Source organism: Canis lupus, chromosome 1 (assembly GCF_011100685.1).
Source record: "Canis lupus familiaris isolate Mischka breed German Shepherd chromosome 1, alternate assembly UU_Cfam_GSD_1.0, whole genome shotgun sequence".
NCBI classification, from domain to species: Eukaryota; Metazoa; Chordata; class Mammalia; order Carnivora; family Canidae; genus Canis; species Canis lupus.
The window spans coordinates 119,947,181-119,962,177 of record NC_049222.1 but is presented as its reverse complement, the minus strand read 5'-3'; the positions used below and the strand labels follow the sequence as shown (position 1 = coordinate 119,962,177).

Here is a 14,997-nt window from a genome sequence, read left to right as displayed (position 1 = left end):
AAAAAAAGGATGATGTTTAAGGAATAGATTCCGTAGCAATTTAGACTAGGGACGACTACTTGCTTTTTTAAGGTTCTTAGTCTATTTGGAAAAGTAATACTCCTGGTCAACAATATGAAAATACATATCCTGAACGGTAGGCATCCCTGGCACCTTGGCTTCCAAGGCCTTTCCCCTGAAGTAACCATGATTTCTGTTACACTTTTAGAAATCATGTTCCCATATAGGTATTGATGTCTGAGTAAGTACACGTCACCAGTTGTCTTTCCCTAAAAGGAATATACTACACGCTGGTCTGCCTCAGTTTCTTCGGTTAACTGTCCAAGCCAGTAGGTATAGATCACCTTCATTCTCTACAGACAATCTAGAATCCGTGGTGAGGATACTATTTAACCTCTTTTTCCCTATCTTATAAAATGATGAAATATGTATATAACGTAAATAGAACCTTTTCACCATTTCACAAGGGTACAGTTCAGTGGCATTAAGTACATTCACACTTACGCCATCAGCACCACCCGTCTCCAGAATCGTCATCTTCCACAGCTGAAACTCTGTGTCCAGAAAGTACTACTGTTAAGTTTTAAAGGACTGTGTAGGGTTCAAATGGGAAGCCTGCAAATACTTGTTTTCTGTCTGTGTGGGTTGTCACCTGCCTCTAAGGTTTGCCGAACACTGAAGTTGCTTTGTTCGCCAGTTGTTCACTGAACATCTATTCGGTTCCAGGCACCAAAATCAGGCCTTTCAACATACGTACCACTTATCTAAAGTGGCGGGTGCACCGTTTGTAATAGAAATCAAGGAATGTGAGAGACGGGACAATAAAGAAAGCGGTATTCACTCTCAATTGTCCCTGGGGAGCCCGGCTCCTCGGGATGAGGATGCCTCTTCCTCTTCGATAGAACCCCCACCGCATTCTACAAGACCGCGCACTTCCGTTAAAAAGAATAAATACTCCTGGACATAGATTTCATGCCTGCAGACATTTTTCTTTTATTTACCTTAACCTGCTTAAAGTCCATTATGCGTCTTTAGGACCATTCCCTTACTAATACCCTCGATCCTCTCCCACGCTTCAACCAGCACATGCCAAGTGGAGTTAAACCCCACCCTCTGCTGCCCCCCAGGCCTGCACCCAAACGCCTGCACGTTAACTGGGGGATATTTACCAAGCTGCCTGGCTTCCCTTGAAAACGCTAACCCCGACCCCAAAGCTCTACCAGGCACCTCATTACATTACCCTAGTAAATGCACTCGTTCTCTCCCCGCTGTCTCTCAAAGCCCCGCACACGTCCTCCTGATAGTACTGCCTTATGCTCAGCAGCATCTGTCCGTGTGTCTGGCTCTCACTCCCTCCTCCTGGTATGCCCCCTCCTTCCTGCACTCCTGCCTCCCTGACCTTTCCCATCAGCACACAAGTTTCCTGCGTTATCTAGACACACACAGACCCCCACCACCACTACCCACCTCCACTCTTGAAAAGCTTCCCTTTTCCCTATGGCCCCCTCCCAGCTCTCACCCTTTTTTTTTTTTAATTAAAAAAAAATTTTTTTTAAGGTTTTAGTTATTTATTTGAGAGAAAGAGACAGGGAGAGCATGAGCAAGGAGGAGAGGCGGAGGGTGAGGGCGAAGCAGGCTGCCCGCTGAGGCAGGGAACCTGACACAGGACTCGACCCCAGGACCCCGAGATCATGACCTGAGCCGAAGGCAGACGCTTAACCTACTGAGCCACCCAGGCGCCCCTGGAGCCCAGCTCTTTTATTTATCCTCCTTTTGGACGACCTTTTGTTTCTGGTTGAGACCCTGATCCCTTTGCCCTGTGCTTCTATGGATTCTCCCCCTAAAAATTCTGTTTCTCATGATCCCTTCTCCCAAGATGCTCCGTGAGCCCGACTTCATCTTCTTTAATTTCCAAACGGAGATATAATGCACGTGCCTTAAAATTCACCACTTCAGCACCACCCCACGGTTTTGGGTATATTCGGGGTTGTGCAACTACCACCACCTAACTTCAGAATGTTTCTCCCTGTTGCCTGACACCTCAGCCCCTGGCAACCACTGCCCTACATGGTGTTTCTACAGATTAGCCTGTTCTGGACATTTCTGACCAAGGAATCACAGGACCCATTCACCCTCCAGCCCTCTCTAATCAGAGTTCTGTTTCCATCTCTCCATGAAAAGTGTCCTCTTGTCCTGCTGCCAAATATAATAAACACAGCTCCACCTCGTAACTGTACTCTACACAACCAAGTACTTTCTCTTGGCAGGATTTTCCTCTCTCGATTCCAGAAGCTTTCTTTTTGTCCCACGTCTCTTCCCCCTTCCAACTTCCTTGGTGCCTACATCTGACCTTCCAGATGCTTGTGCTGTCTCAAGGTCGAGTCCTCGACTCTCAGCCCCTCGGGGGTAATTCCAGGTACTCTCTTCACACCTTTAAATATCATCGCTATGTTGGTGATTCTCAGCTGTTTAATTCTAGCTCTGACTTCTCCCCTTGAACTGAGGATGTGGACATCCAATGCCCACTTCACATTACATTCGGGCGTCTAACATCGCACGAAACATTCATGGTACAGCTCCGCATCCTCTCTCCTCTCCCCACCTCACCCTTGGCCCCCCCTTCCCCATCGTTATGAAAAATGGTGCCTTTGCAAAAATAGACACATAGATCAATGGAACAGAATAGACAATCCAGAAGCGGACCCTCAACTCAATGGTCAACTAATATTCAACAAAGCAGGAAAGACCATCCGCTGGAAAAAGGACAGTCTCTTCAATAAATGGTGCTGGGAACATTGGACAGCCACATGCAGAAGAATGAAACTGGGCCATACACACCAGACACAAAAATAAACTCAAAATGGATGAAAGATCTAAATGTGAGACAAGATTCCATCAAGATCCTAGAGGAGAACACAGGCAACACCCTTTTGAACTTGGCCACAACAACTTCTTGCAAGATACATCCACGAAGGCAAGGGAAACAAAAGCAAAAATGAATTATTGGGACTTCATCAAGATAAAAAGCTTCTGCACAGCAAAAGAAACAGTTAACAAAACTAAAAGACAACCTACAGAATGGGAGAAGATATTTGCAAATGACGTTATCAGATAAAGGGCTAGTGTCCAAGATCTATAAAGAACTTATTAAACTCAAGAGCAAAGAAACAAACAATCCAATCATGAAATGGGCAAAAGACATGAACAGAAATCTCATGGAGGAAGACATAGACGTGGCCAACACGCACAGGAGAAAATGCTCCGCATCACTTGCCATCAGGGAAATACAAATCAAAACCACAATGAGATCCCACCTCACCCCAGTGAGAATGGGGAAAATTAACAAGGCAGGAAACCCCAAATGTTGGAGAGGATGTGGAGAAAAGGGAACCCTCTTGCACTGTTGGTGGGAATGTGACCTGGTGCAGCCACCCTGGAAAACTGTGTGGAGGTTCCTCAAAGAGTTAAAAATAGACCTGCCCTACGACCCAGCAATTGCACTGCTGGGGATTTACCCCAAAGATACAGATGCAGTGAAACACCGGGACACCTGCACCCCGATGTTTCTAGCAGCAATGGCCACAATAGCCAAACTGTGGAAGGAGCCTCGGTGTCCATCGAAAGATGATGGATAAAGAAGCTGTGGTCTATGTATACAATGGAATATTCCTCAGCCATTAGAAACGACAAATACCCACCATTTGCTTCAACGTGGATGGACCTGGAGGGTATTATGCTGAGTGAAGTAAGTCAGTCGGAGAAGGACAAACATTATATGGTCTCATTCATTTGGGGAATACAAAAATTAGTGAAAGGGAATAGAGAGGAAAGGAGAGAAAATGAGTGAAAATATCAGTGAGGGTGACAAAACATGAGAGACTCCTAGCTCTGGGAAACGAACAAGGGGTAGTGGAAGGGGAGGTGGGCGGGGGTGGGGGTGACTGGGTGACAGGCACTGAGGGGGGCACTTGACGGGATGAGCACTGGGTGTTATACTGTATGTTGGCAAATTGAACACCAATTAAAAAAAAAAATGGTGCTTTTGTTCAAGCTCAAACCTGAGGAGTCATTTTTCTCTCCACGATGTGTTTTACGCAGGCCGTCTACAGGCCCCTGTCAGCTCCACCTCCAAAAATACGTCTCGGGTACATGCACCTCTCTCCACCTCCGCCGGCACCCACCCTAATGTAAGCTGCTAATGTCGCCAGCCCGGACGCCTGCTATAGGCAGGTCACGCTGCCACCACCTGGCCAGCCTCCAGGAAACAAAATGTCCTGAAATAATCATTCCCCTTCTGAGGGGCTCCTGGGTGGCTCAGTGGTTGAGCATCTGCCTTCAGCTCAGGTCATGGTCATGGTCCTGGGGTCCTGGGATCAACTCCCGCATCGGACTCCCCACGGGGAACCTGTTTCTCCCTCTGACTCTGTCTCTGTCTCTGCCTCTCTGGGCTTCTCATGAATAAATAAAATCTTAAAAAAAAAAAAAAAAAGGACTTAATCAGGCAGCGCCTGGATAGCTCAGTCGGATAAGCATCTGACTCCCAGTTTTGGCTCAGGTCATGATCTCAGGGTCATGAGATCAAGCCCCACTGTGGGGCTCCACGCTGGGTGGGGAGTAGGCTGGAGATTCTCTCCCTCTCCCTCTGCTGCTCGCACGCACTCTCTGTCTCCCTCAAATAAATATATAAATCTTAAAAAAAACTAATCAGAAAAAATAAATCAATTGGCTCTTTCATCTACATCGTGTTTTGTTTTGTTTTGTTTTGTTTTACCAAGTTTTCCAAGGATCTATTTGGCCCAAGGTGAGCACATCCCCACGAGGACAAGCTCCGAGGCCAGTCGTCTGTGGCATGTCACCGAAACAGGCAGGAGGCGCAGGGCCCAGAACAGCCCTGGGGCTGGAGGTGCGCCAGCCTCACTCCACCCTACGGCTTACTGGCAGGCTGTCAGCACTCACCATGGACGAGGTGAAGTCCAGGAGGCTCACGACCTTCATCTCCACGCCGTCCCTGCCACAGGCCTTCAGCAGCTTCATGACCTCGCTCACCGTCAGCCACTTGCAATCCACGTCTTGAATGGAAACAATATAATCCCCTTCCTTGGCTCCCGCCAGCTACGAAGGTAGGATATACAGAAAGGTAAGCGCTCCGGCCACTCCAATCCCCGCATCAGCTCCCAAGTACATCCACAGAAGAGACTGCACACATGCAGCCTTGGCTCCTCGGGCAGTAGCACCCGTGAGGAGCCTTTCACGTCGTCAGACCTCTTACAAAGGGAACCCTAAGCTCATTCTTACACCCAGATGTATTGGTTGGGGCAGCTTTCTTTGTATTTGACCGGTCTGACTGCTTGCAAAGACACCAGTGAGCGCTGCTCCCGGTCTAGAGGCACACACTTACCGCAGCAGAGCAGTGAGGATCCAGGAAATGGACTTGCACTGGGGAGTTTCCTCTCAAGGTGAACCCCAGATCCCCTTCTTCTGCAGTGAAGTGAATGCTTCGAGGAGGTGTCCATCTCTTGTTAGCCGAAAACACTGACAGGGGGCCCTTTGGAACAGAGCATCGTTAGGCGTAGGATCTGAAGGCTGCATCAGGCACTTGAAAGCTACAGGGAAATGTCACCTTGTTGTCCTTGCAGATGTCCCTTGGCCTTGCTCAGAGACCAGTGACACCACCAGAGAGAACACGTGCTACGACACTCATGCAGGACATTAACTGTCCTTTTCTCTAAAACATCCATGTTTTAGAGAATATGTTCTTTAAAAAAAAAATCATCTCAGGGGCACCTGGGTGGCTCAGTTGGTTGAGCATCCAACTCTTGATTTCAGCTCAGGTCATGATCTCAGGGTGGTGACACCGAGCCCCACGTCGGGCTCCACACCCAGCGCGAGTCTGCTTGTCCCTCTCCCTCTGCTCCTCGCCCCCCTGCTCCCGTCCATGCATGCTCTCAAATCTCAAATAAATCAAAATCTCTAAAAACCACCTTAATGAAAACTGTATAAAGTTTCTAATTAAAAAAAAAAATCTAACATTACTGGGGCTCTTGGGTGGCTCAGTTAGTTAAGTATCCGACTCTTGACCTCGGCTCAGGTCTTGATCTCAGAATCATGAGTTTAAGCCCTGTGTTGGGCTCCACATTGGGCATGGAGCCTACTTAAAAACAAAAAAACAAAAAAAAAACAAAAAAAAACAAAAAAAACCACTAAAAATAGTCTTTTGCATGCTTGCAACTTATATGAGCTGTCCCCTTGGGTCATTATGAAATAAGCATTCAACATACCAGCTTCTGGAAGAAGTCCGTTGCTGTCACCTTGGAGAACTGTGGCAATATAATTTCAACCTCTTGCTCAGTTTTAGCTGGAAAAGCATATTAAAAGAGAAAGCGTAAGTGCTTCGGCAATTCAAAATTCTCCTGGAAAAGTCAGGTCTAAGTCTTTCTGAAGGGAAGAGCAGCAGAGGCCTTTCTCCTAGTCACTTGGCCTTCCTCTTGATCTAGACAAGTAGTAGAGAAGATGGGCCGCTGGCCAGCCCCCGGCCCCGTGGCCCCTGTAACTTCCATCTGAGCACTCCTTGTAGGAGCCACACCTTGCTCTGGGGCTGGGACAGAGTGGTGACAATCAGACACACCCCCTGCCTGCACGGAGCATATGTATTATAATCTAGGGGACTGCTTTTAGCCTTCACAAAACCTGAGAAGTAACATACGTTTCAACTGTGGCTACTACAGAGGGATGCAGCGTCTCTCGGCACGTAGTCCTGGGTGAGATGACCTCCCTCTTCATCATTAACACGCGATGTGAGGATTTTAGTGGGATGTCAGTTTGTCACGTTGTGTCCACTGACGGCTTAAATCTTTACCATCCTACTGATGGGAGGCTCAAGCCAACTCTTACCACGAGACTAGCCAGTGCCCAAAAAGGATCCCAGAGCAGGCTAAGTATACATGAAGATCAGTATAAGAAGGAGCCTGGCCCTGTCAAGGAAGAACACACCCGTCTACTCACAGGATGGGACAGTGCTGGGCTCAAGCACGGTGCTCATCCACTACCAGTGTGGCACCAGCATCCCCGGACAGCCTCGCCAGCAGCCCTGTCCCCTCCTCCCTCCTCAGAGGTCATGTCTCTACCTCGTGGCCACAGAGCACACCGTATGGACAAAGGGGCCAAGGAGGGGAGGGGGCCAGTGTCCATAAGGAGAATCATGGAGTGCCATTCCTGCCTCCACCTACCAGCTTGGTCACCTGGGGCAAAGAGTCTGACTGCCCTAAGCCTTTATCTGTAAGATGGAGGCAATACCAGCGCCTCCATATGGAGTTGGAGGGAGAGGGGAAGGAGAGTTGTGCCCCACAGACTTCCACCGCCCAGGCGACAGCAGCCGGCGTTAGCACAGACAAGCCCAGGGCTCCTGGAAATTGAGCTACAACTTCAGAGACTGGAGACAGAAGTGTAGGAACTGGGGTCGAAGGGCTATAGGGACAAAAGGGCTTCCCTTAACTGGGCCCCTCTCCGTCCCCCTCCCCCACCTCCTTGAAAGATCCTAGTCACTCCTTACCCCTAAAGCCACCTGTCGGAGAGGCGCCCCAACTCCTGCCTCCTGGGGCAGAAGGGACAGCCTCGTCCCCAAGGGCACCAACAACTGCCCAGTTCACAGCCACCTTCTTGATCCCGGGATGGTAATCAGTCGTGGAATGCTTAGAAATGCTTGACCGACACCCAAGCACATGTATGTAAAACCATGGAGCTGGGGGGAAACGAGCGTGCCCAGAAGGCAGACGGACTCCGGGGCGCAGCGCAGGCATCAAGGGCTGCTGAGGTCTCCCGGGGAGAGGTGACAGCTGGAACCCCGGGATGTTACGAGGCTCTCAGGCAAGGCACCCAGAGGGGACAAGGCAGCGAGCAGACCCCCGGAAAGGGCACGACGAGGTGGCAAAGCGGGGGTGAGGGAGGAGGGAACAGAAAGAAGGTGGCCGGGCACCCCGACACCCTGCACGCCCCAGGCTACCCCAAGGTCACCGAGTAAGGCAGCCCCTGCATCGCGAGCAAACAGGGCAGGAGGAGGTCTGCCCAGGGCCCCCGGGACGAGCAGGTCACGGGGCGCCCCCTGCACCCCGCACGGGCCCCCACGTCACTCACAGATAATGTCGGGAGCATCGATCAAGTTGAGCAGATCGTCGTCGTCCTGGTGCTGCGCGTACTTGAGGCGGGACCGCTCGTGCGCCACGGACAGCACGTCCTGGAGCACCTCGATGTTGCGGAGCTTCTTGCACAGGCTGGCCTCCCTCACCGACTCCTCGTGGTGGGCCACGGCTCTGCGCAGGTGGGACTTGCCTGCGGGTGGAAGCCAACCCCACGTGAGGCTGGGCCCCAGGGGCCGCGTCAGGCCCTCCGGGGGAGCCAAAGTGCCCAAGCACCAGCCCAGGACGGTGGCCTGCTCTTTTCTGAAGGATCGGCCTGGACAGCCTAAGGCCCTCTTAAATCCACGTGCCAGACACGCTCCCTCAGGTCTAGAACACGTTCATTCGGCAAATAGTTACAGACCCCATGACCCTGGGGTCCCGGGATTGAGTCCCGCATCGGGCTCCCTGCACGGAGCCTGCCTCTCTGTCTCTCGTGAATAAATAGACAAAATATTAAAAAAAAAAAAAAAAAAAGAATAAGAAACAGGGAATGGATCATGCAGTGATAAGATGATGGAAAAAAAAAAAGCAGGGCAGGGAGCCAATCTAGCACAACAGGAGTGGGAACAGAAAGTCGCTCTTCTGTGATGGGTGACCCGGGAAGGCCTTTGGGAAGGTGACTTCTGAGCAGAGCCCTGAAGGAGGCCAGGGAAGCAGCCTTGAGGATTATCTGACAGAAGGGCACTTCTGGAAGAAGGAAAAGCAAGTGCAAAGGCCCTGGGGCAGGAGGGTGACTGTGTATTCAAGGGTGAGCCTGGGGCTGTGGCTGGAGGCAGAGGCCAGGGCGAAAGGAAGGGGATGAGGCCGAGGAGAGGGGTCAGACGTGTCCAGCCTTACAAGTGCAGGGTGAGGGCTCCCGTCCGTACTCTGGGTGAGATGGGAGCCCGTTAGGATGTGAGCAGAGAGCTCATGTGACGTGACCCACATGAACGGGGTCTGAAGGAGTGAGGAGGAAAAAGCACGGGGACCAGTTATGGGCCACGTGACCTCTTTGGGCCCCTGGTTCATTAACTGCAAAACGGGGATCATGCTACACGTGCCCGACAGGGCTGCGGGAGACTCGGGGGAGTCGGTGCATGTTAACGAGCCCCCCGTGCACGTGGCTTGGACCGGGGTGTAGGTAAGGGTCGCGCTGTCTAGGCAGCCTCAGGGGGGTTTGCTGACCACATGTGGGGTGAGAAAGAAGGCAGAAGGGGAGCCCCGGCTTCCTGGCCTGTGCATCTGGAAGGCCGGAGCTGCTGGCAGGGAGCGGGGAAGTGCGTCTGTGGGGGGGGGGGGGGGAGTTGGGGAGCAGAGGAACTCAGGCTCACACATGGCAAGAGGCATCCTCCCTGATACCCCGCAGAGACCATCCCATGACCTCTCCTTACCAGTTCTTAGGTGGGAGAGCAAAAAATTAACAAATGTGCCGTCCTACACGCGGGTGACCAGGGGCCATCCCCCCACCCCTCCCCGCACCCCAGGCGGCGAGGGCGTGGCAGGCTGGTCAGAGCTCTGGCTGCACCTGGGGAAGGACCGGGCCCTTGCAGCCCCAGGAGCCGCTGAGGCTGCAGACCGCACCGGAGTGGCCCTGATGACCCAGGACACCCTGCTCTCTGAGCCCTGCCCTGGGGACCTGTCTGGGGCGGTTGGTGAGCAGAACCCACTGGGCATCAAACTGGGGTAGGGGTGGGGGGCTGCCGAGGGAGGAGGCGGGACAGCCGCCACGTACCCAGCTGTCGGCGCTGGTGGCCGCTCTTGAGGGTGGCCAAGGGCGTCAGTCCCTCTGGCATGTGGTCGTAGAGCTGGGACAGGCACTTCTCCTGATGGTCCTCATCTGCACCAGGCTTCACTGCAACGAGAGCCACGGGCAGGCCCCTCCTGGTGCACGCGCCCCTGCACAGGTGTCTCCCAGCCGCGCCCCGCTTCCTGCCTTCTCTAATGCCGTCCAGCACTTGGGATGGTCCTAGGCCTCCCTGCTGCCCCTGGACGCAAACCCAGCCCCCCAGCTCACAAGTCCTCGCCTATCTGGGGCCAGGTGCCCTCCAGGGCTCAGAGCCAAACTCACCCACCTCACGGACCCTCCCAGCACCCCCCTCCCTGGCACACGCCCCCGTCTCCAGCCACCTCAACACTTCCAGCCTCCGTTCCAGAGCTCGGCTGGGGGTTCATGCTCTGGCCGTCCCTTCCCTCCTGGTTCAGCTGCAAAAGTGCCCCTCGGACTTCAAGGTCCAACCCCAATGTCACCACCTCTGAGAAGCCTTCCGTGACTACACCAGGAGTCCAACTGCTGCCCCATTTGTCCTGCTACCGCAAGTGCCGGAGTGCTGCGCTGCTGTTGGTCTACACGGCTCGCCCCCTCCCACAGACCCTCCGGGAATCCCTGCAGCAGCAGCAGCAGCACCACTTCCCGGGAGCCCACTAGCTACAAGGCGCTGTTTATTTAGCTTTGCACACAGGCACATAAGTTTCACAACAGCCCCTGTGAGAAAGGATTTCCTCATGCCCCCATTTTACAGATGTGAAAACGGAGGCTCAGATCTCACAGCTGGTAAACGGCAGAGCCGTGCTACGAACCCGGAGCGTGGCTCCAGAGTTCACCCGTTTCGTTGCTCTGGGGCAACCTTGATTAGAACTAATTACAAGAGGTCCCCCCGCCCCCACCCCGACGTCAGATCAGAGCCACAACCAGGGCGAGGAGAGCAAGACACTGATCTCGGGCTGAAAATTTTAGAAGGCACCAAAACTCGGCAGTCAGGATACGTGACAGTTTCATACAATTTCCTAGGTACCAAAAATGGACGCTAAGAAGCGCCTGATGAATAAACATCAAAATTCCTCTTTGCCTCGGGCTCCGACGTCGTCAGCACAGCCTCGTTAGTGATCTGTAGTCTTTATTTAAAAATCTGGATCAGGGGATCCCTGGGTGGCTCAGAGGTTTAGCGCCCGCCTTTGGCCCAAGGCGCGATCCTGGAGTCCCGGGATCAAGTCCTGAGTGGGGCTCCCTGCATGGAGCCTGTTTCTCCCTCTGCCTGTGTCTCTGCCTCTCTCTCTCTATACCATGAGTAAATTAAAAATTAAAAAAAAATAAATAAATAAAAATAAAAATCTGGATCATTGGGGATCCCTCGGTGGCTCAGCGGTTTAGCGCCAGCCTTCAGCCCAGGGCATGATCCTGGAGACCTGGGATCAAGTCCCGCATTGGGCTCCCTGCATGGAGCTGCTTCTTCCTCTGCCTGTGTCCCTGCCTTCTCTCCCTCTCTCTGTGTCTCTCATGAATAAATAAATAAAATCTTTAAAAAAAAAAAAAAAATTGGATCACCATGGATTTCGGAGGGGGAGGGAGCCATGAGATTTGATTCATTTAACATATCACCTCCAAACGTTATCCTGAATACTGAGTTTGGGGGCCCCCCTGAGACTGGGTGCCTAGGCGAGGGCCTCACGGGGGCCCGCGCTGGTCCCAGCCCTGGCTTCAACTCCAGGGGAGACGTCATCTCCTTGGAGCAGTCTGCTCCATCCCAGCCAGGAGGACAACAGAGCGGGAACGTATCACCCCCCCAATCCCACGCTGGCCCCCCCCCAGGCTGTGGGCATCTCCGGGGCAGGCAGACAGCTCTCACTCAGCGCAGAATGTCCTGGAAGCACAACCCTGACCCGAGCCCAGAGCCTTACACTGGTGGTCGATGAGAAGGGTGGCTGCGAAGTAGTGGGCCAGGGCCGCGTAGTGGTGGGCCTTCACGCAGACCAGGCTGGCCCAGGAGTAGGGGATGTTCTCCTTCACCGGGGCCTGGCTCATGGCCGTGTGCAGCTGCCGATACACCTCCCCCACCTGAAACGGAAGGGACGCTGGGAAGGGGGGGCCCGGCCCAGGGGTGCTCACGCACCCAGGCTGCAGAAAAAAGAGACCTTTCTTCTCTGGCCCGGCCCTGCCAGAAGCTGCTCCAGGGTCTGGGAGCGGCTCCAAGGGTTCCCAGGTCTTTCAGCGTCACAGTGAACAGGGAGATGAGGAAACTGTCATTAGGCTGCTTTGGAGGCTAAGCTGCAGATGGAACCAGTGATCCGTAGCTGAAACACCGCGACTTGCCAAGAAAATGCAAGCCAGGGCTCTGTCCAGGGCGGGCACGCTGCCCAGGTCACGGGCAAGCTGCCGTGGGAGGCCCCCCCCACCGCTTCCAGGGGGCCCACATCAACCCATCCGCCCACCCCCCCCACCCCAAAAGTCACGGGAGCCAGGAGGGCTTTACCTTGGCAGCCTCCTGAGCCACCTTCACCAGCACGAAGAACTCATTCCGGATCCCAGGAAGGCAGATTTTCTCAAACACGTTCTCCTGGGCTTGTGCAAGCATCATCTTGACCAGCACGCTGAGCATGGCAGGGCTCATGTCGTAACTCGGAGTGTGAGTGAACGTCTCTTTCAGGTGATGCAAAACCCCTACGATGGGAAATTTTTTCGCACGTTAGCCGGGGGGATCCTACTGATTCCACCGTACGCCGTTCCAAAGCCCAGAGAAGGGGAGAAGCAAAAATAAAGAACCGGCGTTCAGGAGCACTGGGAAAAATCTGGTTCTGTTACCATAAGATCCAGCAATTCCATTCCCAGGTGTGCACCCTAAAGAATCAGAAGCAGATGGAAACCGAGGCAAACCGATACCTCTTGTACACCCACACTCGCACCAGCATCAGTCACAAGAGCCGGAAGGTAGACACCCACCCGAACCTCCATCGACATACGGTTCAACAAAATGTGGTGTGTTCCTTCATACAACGGAATGGTTTTCAGCCTTGAGGAAGGTACGTGGCCCATGGTACCACATGGACGCAGACGTGACACTGAGTGAAATAAACCAGTCACGTGGGCAAAGAGCTTAGGATTCTGTGAGATGGGGCATCCGGAAGAGTCAAGTTCAGGGAGAGAAAGTAGCATGGTGGTTGCCAGGGACTAGTGTCTAATGGGTACAGAGTTTCAGTTTTTTGGGTTTTTTTTTTTTAATTTTTATTTATTTATTAATGAGAGATACAGAGAGAGAGGCAGAAAAAGCAGCAGGCTCCATGCAGGGAGCCCGACGTGGGACTCGATCCCGGGACCCCAGGATCACGCCCTGGGCCGAAGGCAGGCACCAAACCGCTGAGCCACCCGGGCATCCCCAGAGTTTCAGGTTGAAGACTACGCTTATTTATTTGAGAGAGAGAGAGAGAGAGAAATAAAGAGCACATGCCCAGGCAAGGGGAGGAGCCGAGGGTGAGAGAACCTCAAGCAGACTCCACGCTGAGCACAGAGCCCGACACAGGGCTTGATCCCGTGACCCTGAGATCAGGACCTGAGCCGACCCAAGAGCTGGACGCCCAACTGTCGGAGCCACCTGGGCGCCCCCAGAGTTTCGGCCTGGGGCACATGACAAAGCTGTGGCCGTAGAGAGTTGCACAACGACATGAACGTACTCCATGCCAGTGAACTGAACGCTTGAAATTGGTTACAAACGGTCGCATTCGTCTGTATGTCTTAGTTAAAAAAAAACAAAAAAAAAAACAAATCAGATTCTGTTCTAAAACACGTACATCCGTATCAAGCGAGGAAACCAGCCTGCCCCCTGTTTATTCCCGCTCCGCCTGGGACGACGGTAAGACATTCCGTACACGACCAGGCCTCTAACGGGGGTGAAAGCAGAAAACGGGCAGGAGGGCAGGAGGGCCCTGCGGGGGACGCGCTCACACCTAACACCGGGTCGTGATGAGACTCGGGGCTTTTCCCAGGACCTCAGGAAAGACCAGTGGAAATTTTCCTGCTGTCGCCCTTAGCTGGCTTTTCTTACATGTTAGAAAATTAACTGTCACAGCACTAACCGGCGATCCACCGGAGGCTGAAATAAAATCTCTGACATGAATCCCATCGGACTGGTTCCTCTGGTTTTGCTGCAAACCAGACACTGCCCCGCGGACAGATGGCAGTGGTTGCGGGCTGTCTGCTCCCTGCTGGGGTCTGCTCCCCCGTCCTGAAGCTTCCCGTTGTCTACACTGCTGTAGTCTTAGAGATGGGTCACCACGCACACCTGCTTTAGATTCCTCAGAAAGAAAACGAGCCCCGGGAAGGACTGGCAGCGAACAAAATCCACTCCCACACGGAATCTCAGTCTTTTTAACACCAGCAACTTCCCCATCAGCCAAAACGACAGAGCTACGGTTCTTGACGGCCTTGCAGAGCAAAGCGAGACACCCCAGAAGCTCCCTGCTGGGAGTGACTCCCCACAGCGGAGGCATCGGGACGGGTGCTGGGGCCCCTGGGTGGCTCAGTGGTTGAGCATCTGCCTTCCGCCCAGGGCGTGATCCTGGGGTCCCAGGATCGAGTCCCACATCGGGCTCCCTGCATGGAGCCTGCTTCTCCTGTGTCTCTTGTGAATAAACAAATAAAATCTTTAAAAAAAAAAAAGATAAATCGGTAACCACAGGATTCCCTGTGTACGTGAGCCATACCCAGACTGAGGCATCAGGGCTTGAGCCATTACGCAATTCTCCTCGGTAGGAAGACACACGAGCACCAGAAACCCGCCTGGCCCTTACAGGCCTGCGAGCCCGAGCCCGGGCCTGGGGAAGGCCCACAGACCGTCTTCCACTGTGGTACCCAGGGCCACCCGGGGGGGCCAGGGCTCTAACCCGGCAGCCCTCCCGGACACCCACCTGCGGCTCTCTGAAAGGCGTCCACCGCACCGTCCAGCCCAGCTTGGGTCCGCCGATTGCACCGGGTCCCGATCTGTGTGTAGAGGGCTCCGATGTTGAACAGAATGCTGGCCTTCTCCAGCAGCAAGTTCTGCTGGCTCACCGGGACCCCGGTGAGGGAGTCATACCT

The 14,997-nt window shown here is 53.4% G+C and overlaps 1 protein-coding gene across 1 annotated transcript in view; it reads right to left on the bottom strand.

Moving 5' to 3' along the window:
• RHPN2 (rhophilin Rho GTPase binding protein 2) overlaps window positions 1-14,997 on the bottom strand; it is a 57,907-nt gene that overhangs the window by 1,851 nt on the left and 41,059 nt on the right. The window contains 8 exon segments of the mRNA NM_001003008.1: window positions 4,957-5,112; window positions 5,399-5,545; window positions 6,279-6,355; window positions 8,131-8,325; window positions 9,886-10,005; window positions 11,829-11,985; window positions 12,401-12,588; window positions 14,829-14,995. Of these exon segments, the coding sequence (NP_001003008.1) occupies window positions 4,957-5,112; window positions 5,399-5,545; window positions 6,279-6,355; window positions 8,131-8,325; window positions 9,886-10,005; window positions 11,829-11,985; window positions 12,401-12,588; window positions 14,829-14,995 (1,207 nt within the window).